Here is an 11,623-nt window from a genome sequence, read left to right on the forward strand (position 1 = left end):
AAAAAAAAGAAAATAGAAGATTTATTTCACTCAGCAAAAAAAAAAAAAAGTTGTATTCATCTCAAAACTGCTTTTCTACTCTGCACTTTATCAACAAAAATAAGTTCTTAATTCCCATAATCATTGTTTCTGCTTTAACTATCAATTTTTAGACCTGTATACCAAAACTCAACTTTGGGGAAATAATAGCTTTTAATCAATTTGGATGAGTCATCATTTGAAAAATGTGACCACCTGGAGAATATAAACTGGAACTTCAGCAGTTACTTGCAGAGGATTAAGTGCCTAGGCAACACTGAACAAGAAATATGAAGACAATAATCAGAGTCCCACTCACAACTCCTCTCTATGTAAAGCGAGGAGACTTCTGCTATGAAATTCAGAAGCTTTGTATTCCATCACAGATGAGCACTTCAACAGTGCAAACATACAGAACAACGGTTATTATGTTAATGTAATATGATTAGAAGATACTTTTCAATAAAATAGCATGTATTCATGCTATCATGGGAGCATGAACCCTAAGTATATGGAATCTTGAAACAAAACCTGTGTCCTATAGATGTATTTGAACAATGACATATGAGAACCAAGCAACAGGGGCAGTGAATGCCAATAATTTTATAGCTAAGTTATTAGAAATAGCACTTGATTAAATATCCAAGTCTAGTTTCGGCACAATTCTGACCTTCAAGATCTATTGCCAACTGCTTTAAATTGACAATACTGTTTTTAGTAACTGTTTTTATCAACTATTTTGTTTGCACAATCTTGCTTCAGGAAATAATAGAAATAATAATTATGACATAGTGGGTGAAGCTGCTGCCTGTGGTGCCAACATCCCATATGGGTACTGGTTCATTTCCACACTTCACCTCTTCCAATCCAGCTCCCTGCTAATGTACTATGTGGGAGACCCAGATGAAGCTCCTTGCTCCTGGCTTTGGCCTGGCTCAGCCCTGGCCATTGTGGCCATCTGGAGAGAACCAGTGCATAGAAGACCTCTCTTTCTCCCTCTCTTTCTGCTCTGACTTGCTAAAGATAAATATATATTTGCCAAAGCATGAGTATGCTGGAGGTTATGTGATGCAGACTCAGAGAGGAATGATTTGGAGGCTTAATTTTTTTTCTTTTCAACTTTTATTTAATAAATATAAATTTTCAAAGTACAGCTTTTGGATTATAGCAGCTTTTCCCCCATAACCTCCCTCCCACCCACAACCATCCCATCTCCCACTCCCTCTCCCATCCCATTCTTCATCATGATTCATTTTCAATTATCTTTATATACAGAAGATGAACTTAGTATATACTAAGTAAAGATTTCAACAGTTTACACCCACACAGACACACAAAGTATAGAATACTGTTTGAGTAGTGGTTTTACCATTAATTTTCATAGTACAACAGATTAAGGGCAGAGGTCCTACATGGGGAGCAGGTGCACAGTGACTCCTGTTGTTGATTTAACAATTGACACTCTTATTTATGATGTCAGTAATCACCTGAGGCTCTTGTCATTAGCAGCCAAGGCTATGGAAGCCTCTTGAGTTCGCCAACTCTGATCTTATTTAGACAAGGCCATATTCAAATTGGAAGTTCTCTCCTCCCTTCAGAGAAAGGTACTGCCTTTTTTGACGGCCCGTTCTTTCTGCTGGGATCTCACTCACAAAGATCTTTCATTTAGGTCATATTTTTGCCACAATATCTTGGCTTTCCATGCCTGCAAAACTTCCATGGGCTTTTTAGCCAGATCCAAATTGGAGGCTTAATTTTAATAATAATATATTCCTAAATTTGTATATATGAAATACATGAAACTTATATAACATCAATAAAATGTTAACAAGGGCAACAATTTTTTTAAAACAACAAATAATAAGGCATACTTTTCAATTTTAGAGTATTTGTTTTTTAATATTTCTATTCAATATAACTAATCATTTTTTTTATTTTTTATTTTTTTGACAGGCAGAGTGGACAGTGAGAGAGAGAGACAGAGAGAAAGGTCTTCCTTTGCCATTGGTTCACCCTCCAATGGCCGCTGCGGCCGGCGCACTGCAGCCGGCGCACTGCGCTGATACGAAGGCAGGAGCCAGGTGCTTCTCCTGGTCTCCCATGGGGTTCAGGGCCCAAGCATTTGGGCCATCCTCCACTGCACTCCCTGGACACAGCAGAGAGCTGGCCTGGAAGAGGGGCAACCGGGATAGAATCCGGCGCCCCGACCGGGACTAGAACCCGGTGTGCCGGCGCCACAAGGCGGAGGATTAGCCTAGTGAGCTGCGGCGCTGGCCCACTAATCATATATTTTAAAGGCAATTTTGTTCATGCCTGATCTTATTAACTTAAATAGTGTTAGTGAACAATATTTGCATACTGTTTGTATGAACACATGAATTTTCCTTTATGAATATTTTATTAAATACACTATATTCAATAAGTGCATTTTTATTAAAAGGTCTAAGAAAGTCATTATTTTCAGGGGTTGGGTCTGTGTTATAAGTAACGTCGATCTGGCTTTAGCATTGTTATTATTTCTACATAGAAACTCAATTGTATGTCTGTAAGTACATTTGTGTACAGCAGCAAAACTTGAAATAATTGTGAGTATGCAAACACACAAGCACATACACACAAACACACACACACACAAAGTTTTACCTGTAGGCACATGACTTGGCTAATGTTCTGGTTAAAAAAAATTAAAAATATTTTTAGGGATTTCAGGATTGTGATCATTTTTCCTTCTTTTAAGTATTTAATCAGAGCTTTTTGTGTGTTAAAATGGTCACTTTTGAGAGAAAAGCATGAAAGACTATATTTTCTACTGTAGTTGTCCTTAGTGGAATATTCTGAGTGTTTTTGTGTGTTGGTCAAGTTTATGTGAGATCCATATAATTCTCAAGATTTACATGGCAAATAACCTAGGACTTAATCAGGAGCCAGTGTTTCACTTAGACTGCCTGGGATGCCCACATCTCATATCAGAGTGCCTAGTTTTGCATCCCAGTTCTGCTCTCCATTGCAGCTTCCTGCTAATGCTCACCCCCTGAGGACTTAAGTACTTGGATCCCTGCCACTCACATGGGAGACCTGAATGGAGTTCCCAGCTCCTGATTTCAGTTCGGCCCAGCCCCAAATGTTGCAGCATTTGGGGAGTGTCTATTTGTCTATCTATCTTTGTCTCTGCCTCTCAAATAAAATAGGTTTAAAATTTTTTAGAGTCCTGTTTAGTTAAAATTTTCTAGAAACAACTTGACACAAAAGCCTACTAAGAAACGTGGAAAGGACAACTGACACAGAACTTAAGACGTAAATGAAGCTCTATCATTGACAATCTCTCATTCAGGAAGGCTGTGCCAAAAATTACATGATTCAGTTATATGGGTATTATATTTCAGGCAGAACAATAAAAAATTGATCTTTTGTCTTAATCATGACAATAAAAACAATAGTAATAACAGTAAAAAGAGGAAGAAAGAGAATTACCAAAAAGAAGAAGGGGAAAGAAACCAACAAAAACAGCAACGGTTGTTGTGGATGTTGTGATGCCCCTACTCTTCAGGACTAAAGTGCTCATTCCTCCAGCTCAGAGAGTTGACAATTTTTGTATTCCCACCTGAGTATATTTCTCAGGGTTTACCCTCATCTGAAGAGAACTGACTCGCCAAAAGTCCTGTCCCCTTAGCAAAAGGCAGCCTGCACCAAATAACTGGTAGATACAGGAGTTTAAAAGTTTGGCCACTTTTTCCTAATTTGTGACAACTCATCATTACCCACCCCAACTCCAGAGCTCCCTGTGAAATCCGTTAAGTCATTTCCTGTATCACTGCTCAACTTCTCCCTGTGCGCAATTCTCTTTGCTTCCTCATAGGTGTTGAACTTCCCAATTTCTTCCCAATAAAATTTCTGTAAGGAAATTTCCACTTCATATTACCATTCCTAGAAGAATTAACTTGCAACAATATCACCCATATATTGCGAAATATATGCCATGCCCTGTTGTTTTTTTATATATTGATATATTTACTTTTCACAACATTATGGTTTATGTTAGATTATTATTCCCATTTTATGGATGAGGAAACTGAAGCATAAAGGGGTTTGGTAACTTGCCAAGGACTCACATCTAGTTAGTATCAGAGACAGCCAGGTTTTGTACCCAGGTACTATGACACTAGACCACATTCTCTTAACCACTATGCTAACAATGCCTTTTGACATTGATACCACTGAGTTTTATTTCCAAGGTGTTTTTAAAAAGATAACAGGCTGAGGCTGATGTTATGGTGCAATGGGTTAAGTTGTCATCTGTGATGCTGCCATCCCATATCAGAGCACCAGTTAGAGTTCTTGTTCCACTTTCGATTCAATTCCCTGCTGCTGTACCCGGAAAGGCAGCAGAGGATGACCCATGTATTTGGGCCCCTCTCACCCAATTGGGAGACCCTGATGGAGTTCCTGGCTCCTGACTTCAGTCTGGTCATCTCTCTGTAACTCTCTCTAATAAATAAATAAATATTTTTTAAAAAATGATAACGGGCTGTCAGACTTTACTTAGTTCAATTTTGTTTGCAAAATGCTTCTTTGCATAATAACATTAAGAAGTAACTACTGGGGCCAGCATTGTGGCATAGTAAGTGACATTGTGACATAGCATATGTCCCAGCTGCTCCACTTCCAATCTAGTTCCCTGTTAATTGCCTGGGAAAAGCAGTGGAAGATGGCCAAGTGTTTTGGCCTCTGCCACCCACGTGGGAGACCTGGATGAAGCTCCTGGATCCTGGCTTCGACCTGGCCCAGCCCTGGCGATTGTTTGAGAAGTGAACCAGCAAATGGAAGCGCCTTCCTTCTCTCTCTCTCTCCCTCTCTCTTTCAAAAAAAATAATAAATAAATCTTTATTTTAAAAAAAGAACTACTATTCTAAAACTAGTTTTCAATACAAGGTCCAAAATAATCCTATCAAAACTAAGTTACAAAGATAAGTGGCACTGAATTTAAGATGTCATTTGGGATGCCACATTCCACATTGGAGGGCCTGGGTTTAAGTCTAGCACCACTTATAATTCCTGCTTCCTGCTAATGTGCATCCTAGGAGGCAGCAGGTGATCAGTCAAGTGCTTGGGTCACTGTCACCGATGTGGGAGACCTGGATTGAGTTCCAGGCTGCTGGTTTCTGCATGACCTAGCATTGGTTGTGATAAGCATTTGGGAAGTGAACCAGCAAATAGCTCGCTCGCTCTCTCGCTCTCTCTCTCTCTCCCTCCTTCCTTCCCTCTCCCTCTCTCAGTCTCTCCCACTCTCTCCTTTGCCTTTCAAATATATAAAAATAAAGAAAAAATACTAAGTTACATCCTGCTGCAATTCCTCAGATCAATGTCCTTCAATAATTTTCCATCTCACTGACAACAAAAGTCAAATTCTTGTAGGGTCAGCTAAACTTTGGTTCAACATACATGCTGTTTTTGCTGGGCCCATTCTGTCATATCCCTCCTTGTGGGAGGAGTCCAAGTCCCACCCCACTGACATCATTTGGCCATGTGACTTGCTTTTCTTTTTTAAAGATTTATTTATTTATTTGAAAGGCAGAGTTACAGAGAGAGAGAGAGAGAGAGAGAGAGAGATAGGTCTTCCATCCGCTGGTTCACTCTCCAGTTGGCCACAATGGCTGAAGCTGTGCTGATCTGAAGCCAGGAGCCAGGAGCTTCCTCCGGTTCTTCCTACACGGATTCAGGGACCCAAGGACTTGGGCCATCTTCCACTGCTTTCCCAGGCCATAGCAGAGAGCTGGATTGGAAGTGGAGTAGCTGGGACTCAACTTATTGCCCATATAGGATGCTGGCACTGCAGGCCACTACACCACAGCCCCAGCTCCAGCAACTTGCTTTTGCCAATGAACTACGAATATGACATGTCATGTCTGAGTAAAAGCTTTAAGAATCATCACATGGGGTGGTTGGCACTGTGGCATAGCTGGTAAAGCTGCCACATTCAGTGCCGGCATTGCATATGGGCACCTTTCGAGTCCCAGCTGCTCCACTTCTAATCCAGCTCTCTGCTATGGCCTGGGAAAACAGTAGAAGATGGCCCAAGTCCTTGGGCCCCTGCACCCGCATGGGAAGACCCAGAAGAAGCTCCTGGCCTCCTTTCTTCAGATCGGCACAGCTCCAGCTGTTGTGGCCATTTGAGGAATGAACCAGCTGATGGAAGACTTTCTCTCTCCCTCTCTCTTTCCCTCTCTCTCTCTCTCTCTCCCTCTCTCTCTCTCTCTCTCCCTCTCTCTCCCTCTCCCTCTCCATTCCCATCCCTCTCCCTCTCCCTCTCCCTCTCCCTCTCCTCCTCTCCCTCTCTCCCTCCTCCTCTCCATAACTCTCCCTTTCAAATAAATAAATAAATCTTAAAAACAAGAATTATCACATGGTTCCACCACGACTCTTCTACTTCTACAATAAGAATAGCTCCTTTAGCTTACTTACTCGAACGAAGACAATATAAAAAGAATCACAAAAAAATCTATGAAATGTATATAAAATGAGCCAAAATTTTTTGTTGGGAGCCACTGAAATTCAGGTACATTTTTTAAAAGCAGAGTATAAGTTAGAAAAAACTGACCCATGCCTCTTACTGGGACAGTGTATGACATGTAATTCCTCTGGCCTATGACCTTTATATCTATGACATAGCAGCACTGATGAAGAATGAAATCCATCTTTGAATCAGCTGAACCATGATTATATCAGGGATCCCATCTTGTCTTCCAACACCCATTGTCTTCTCCAAGAATCACCTTGAAGATGCCAGAAATTGATTTAGGTGTGCCTCCTCTTAGCTTCCATAGCACTCTCTACTTAGTCTGCTCTAGTACTTAGAACACTATAACAAAATTGATGGTTTAAAATATCTCCCCCTATACTTACTCAATCCATGAGTTCTAGGGCAGATGCTATATCTTGTATAATGGTATAAGCAGAACACACCACTGTGTTCATGACAGCAGTTTAATAAATGTTTATTGGATAAATTAGTGAATTAGCACTAGGATTGATTTATTAACCTTTTTAATTTTTGTTACATTTTAGCACAGCAAAGCAAATACAGGTAAACATCAGTATTCTTTACACAAAAACAGACAGAAAGGGAGGTAAGCCACAACTTAGAGTGCTTTTTCTGTTGTTATTATATTTGTTTAACACCTGAAGTTATATTACTTTACTGGTGAATTTATTCAAACTTTCAAGGAAAAGCTTAAATCTATAGCTATATGCTATATATTCTCTTCCAGATAATGCAACAAGATGGAAAGATTCTCAAAACATTTTGTAATGCCATCAAAACTCTTTTTACCCAAATACAACAGAGACAGCAAGTAGTCAATCACATTTATACTACTGGACAATATATTAAAACAACTGAAACTTTTCAAGATACTGAACAAGAACTAAATATGAAAAGACATAAACGGACCTGAAACACAAATACAAAATACATTATGTACCCCACACACACAAACACACAATACGTGAGACTCAGGGCTCTAAGAATCCAGCCTTGCAAGGCCCCTCTGACGGCTACACATTCCTCTATCTGAAGTTGTGGACAAGGAATTGCCTGCGCCCAGCATCAGCTCTGTTGGCTTCATCTTCCATTGCCTCCCTGTACTGCTGTGGCCAGTCCTGTGGCTCCTTTCTGTGGATTCTGGCCACATATCGTAGAGCTTTCATCTTGGAGGTTTCCAAGCGGGCTCTAGGGCCCCACACAAACTCATATTGCACTGGATCGCTGTCAGGAACCCGTAAACTGTCTATGTAGCGCTGACTCAGATACCTGCAGGTGATCACATGCTTTCTCCCAGACTGAACCCCTAAGCCCCGCAGAAAGGCCCAGACTGCGGACTCCTTGGCATGGTTACCCATTATAAAGATGAAGCTTAGAACTTGCATCAAGAAGTTGTTGCCAGGCCTGTTTGGACTGTCGACGATCTCTTCAGTGTCTTCCATTTCCCTACGGTTGTACAGTGTATAGGAGTGGTTTCTAGGATCAAGTACCACTAACTCTGTCCCATAGACATGGTTCAGGGTGCGAGCAGCACGATTCAGGAGGTCAGGGAATACTTTGCTGCATTCTCGGCCAATGTAGTACAGAATCCCTTTCTTTGGTATAGGCAGCTTAGTTGAGTCCATAAGCAGAAATAATTGCACCAACTTTCTTGACTTGCTCTCCATTCTTGACTCAGGCCATGAGTGCGGGGGGTATTTTGAGGGATAAGCAGAAACATCTAAATCGGGATTTGGTACCTCTGCAGGAATTTCCTCAAAATAGGGCCTCCGAAAGTGAGGGAAGGCCTGCCATTCCTCAGCAGCAGCTCTGATAGCTTCTTCCTCCAGCGCCTCATTGTATCGTTCTGGCCAGTCCATAGGATCTTTGTTATAGATCTTCGCCATGAACTTCAGAATTTTCATCTTGCTAGTTTCTAGGTGGGCTCGTGGGCCCCAGAAAAACTCATATTCCACTTGTTCATGGTCAGTTATTGGCCTGTAGTCCAGGTAGTGCTGCCATACAAACTCTATAGATAGAAGTCTCTTTGGGTTCCCAAAAATGGAAAGCCGCCTCTCTCGCTGCACCCCCATCCTCCAGAGCATTTCCCAAATTTCAGCCTCTCTGGCTTGGTTGCCATTTAGAAATATTTGTCCAAGAATCATCATCAGGAGGCCCATCTTTGGCCCATTTGGGATCTCTTCTAACCCTTCAAAAGGCACAGGTCCCAGTTTGTTGAGCAGAATGTAGGTACGCTGTTCAGGGTCAAGCTCCCTTAATTCAAACCTAAAAATGCACTCCAGGTGGGCTGCTGCTCGTCTGAGGATCTCAGAGAACTGGCTGCGATATTCTTTACCAATATATTCTCGCATCTCAGACTCCCTTATAGGGTACTTGCTCTGATCTTTCACCAGCAGGAACTGTAACAACTCGGCCACGTTCTGCTCCATAGGATCCTGGGGCTTCAGGGTGAGGACAACTGGGGAAGTGCCCAGGCCCATAATGGTAATGCAGTTGGAACTCTCACAGTCTCTCAGGACCTGGAATTCCACGGGGCCTCCTGCACCCTTGGGGCCCTCATAGTCAGCAGGAGCCTTGGCGACCTTACGGCTTGGCACAGCAATGGAGCACTTGCAGGGGTTCCTGCCCACAGCAGCACTGGAGCTCAGCAATGCAGTAGGGTCTTCAGAGGCAATGTGCATCCTGGAGGTGCTTGGGCCCTCCCCAGGGCTGGGCAGCATGGAGGTGCTGAGTCCTTTGGAGGCCTTGAGCTGCACGGAGGGGCTTGGGCCCCCAGCGGGGGTTGGCATCTGGCGGGTGCTCGGGCCCTCGCCAGGACCGGGCAGCAGGCAAGTGCTGAGTCCCTTGGAGGTGGTGGGCTGCGTCAAGGTGCTTGGGCCCTCTCCAGGGCTGGACAGTACAGAAGTGCTGAGTCCCTTGGAGGCGGTGGGCTGCCCCGAGGTGCTTGGGCCCTCTCCAGGGCTGGACAGTACAGAAGTGCTGGGGCCCTCACCGGAGGGGGTCGGCACAGAGGCGTTTGCTCCCTCGGAGGCGGTGGGCGGTGCCGAAGTGCTCGGGCCCTCACCGGGGGAGGGCGGCACGGAGGTGCTGGACCCCTCAGAGTCAGTGGGCAGCACGGAGCTGCTCTGGTCCTCCCCGTGGGTGGGCGGCACACAGGCGCTTGAGCCCTCAGAGGCGGTGAGTGGCACAGAGATGTTCAAGCCCTCAGAGATGGCTGGACACCCGGAGGTGCTTGAGCCCTCATCTGGGGTGGGCGGGCCGGAGGTGTTCTGCCCCTCAGAGATGGTGGGCTGCCGGCAGGCACTTGAGCCCTCCGAGGCGGTGGGCGGCACAGAGGAGCTTAGGATCTCATCGGAGGTGGGCGGCACAGAGGAGCTTAGGATCTCATCGGGGGTGGACGGCACACAGGTGCTTGGGCCCTCACAGTCGCAAAGGCCCCGGGGGTCGTCGGGGCCTGGCGTAGCAGCGGGGAACCCGGGGGCCTCAGGGGCCTGCATTTCACCCCAGCTGCTGCCGTTCTGCGCCGTGGCCTTTGCACCGCGGCGCCGGCGGCGCGCATTCTGGCTTACCAGCGACATGGTCCTGTCGACCGACCGGCGCGAGAGAGCAGACACCCACTGGCCCGCGATCTGGCAGAGAGACAACGCGAAGTGTGTAGGAGCCTCCGCACAAAATTGCCGCTACTGATAAAGCTGCTGCCGCTGCTGCTGCTACTGCTGCCGCCGCCGCCGCCGCCGCCCCCGCCCCCGCCGCTGCTGCTGCAGCTGCTGCTGCTACCCGGGCCGCCGCTGCCGCTGCTGCCGCTGCCGCCAGTGACAGAACCAAAGTTGCAAGCAACTTGCTGGAGCTGATATTAGAGGTGGTGAAACAGAAGGAAGGTTTTGGCCAACAGTGAACGCAAATCTCAATGTACTCTGCTTCTCACACCCCGCCTTCTGCCGCAGTCCGCGCAGGCGCAGTCAGGCTCTGCGACAAGACGACCCCGCCTTGCCCAACCCCTCCCCTGGGCCCCTGACCATAAATGTGGTGGTTCTGCACCAAAGGAGTGCACTAGTAGGAGGGAGATTTGGGTAGGGTGAGACAGGGAGCTTGGAGCAGATGGGTAGGAAATAAAAATGCAAATAACAAATAATTCTTAGAATTAGGGTAATAATTAGCTTCTATACAGATTGCCAGGCACTAAATAGAGTCTCAGAATTAGTAGGTAGTAACCTCAGGACTTGCCCTTTCCCTGAGAGTCTCCCATCCCTGCCCCATCTCCTCTATCATTTTCTCCATTTAGGTGTCTAATAGCTCCTCTCCTACTGTTATAAGCTGGTAAGAACTTGTTTCTAGAAAGTCTCACAGTCTGGGTTTCTAGTCCCAGTTAGGAAGCCTGGAACAAGCCCAACTCTTACCAGTAGAGAAGAGCAAAATCTGCTTTGGAAAAGCCTCTACAACTGTTGCAAATGTGGTTGATCTCCTCACTTCTCAATCACTTGTTCATGTAATAGCGTTGTTGGGAAAGTCAACTGAGATGCTGTTAATGGTTGTTACCTACTCTGTTTTATTGTTTTTAACCTAACATTTTTTTGAATAGATCCAATCCTCTTGACTCCATTGTTCATTCATTAAGCAAACGATGATTATCTACCCAGAAGTTGCAGAGTTGGTTTCTTCATCCTCAAGGGACCCTCAATGCAAAAGTGAGAGTCAGACAAAGAAAAAGTAAAACAGTGTTTTCTATAGATTTGCACAGAGTACAGTGGAGGGCAGGATCGGTTCTACCTATTGATCCACATAACACTTCATGGAAGTTATTTAAAACATGTGTGGGTAGGTGTCTACCAAAAGGACCAGGAGGATGAAAAACTATCCCAACTGACAACAGCAACACTGAATTAGCAAAAACAAAAAACAAACAAACAAACAGTGTAGTGTAGTGCACACATACAGGTTGTTTGAGCCAAATTCACATTGACATATCAGATCCTCTATCACTCAGCTTACCATTGTCAAGCCTCTATTAAGGGGCTGGTGCCGTGGCTCAGTGGGTTAATGCCCTGGCCTGAAGCACCATCATCCCAT

General features: G+C 44.7%; 1 protein-coding gene across 1 annotated transcript; it reads right to left on the minus strand.

The window, feature by feature from the left end:
• Positions 1–6,985: 6,985 nt before the first annotated feature.
• MAGEE1 (MAGE family member E1) lies at positions 6,986–10,496 on the minus strand. The gene has a single exon (XM_008272941.4). It carries the CDS (start codon positions 10,132–10,134, stop codon positions 7,582–7,584), a length of 2,553 nt encoding a protein of 850 aa, XP_008271163.1. The 5' UTR covers positions 10,135–10,496; the 3' UTR covers positions 6,986–7,581.
• Positions 10,497–11,623: the final 1,127 nt, after the last annotated feature.

Source organism: Oryctolagus cuniculus, chromosome X (genome assembly GCF_964237555.1).
Source record: "Oryctolagus cuniculus chromosome X, mOryCun1.1, whole genome shotgun sequence".
NCBI classification, from domain to species: Eukaryota; Metazoa; Chordata; class Mammalia; order Lagomorpha; family Leporidae; genus Oryctolagus; species Oryctolagus cuniculus.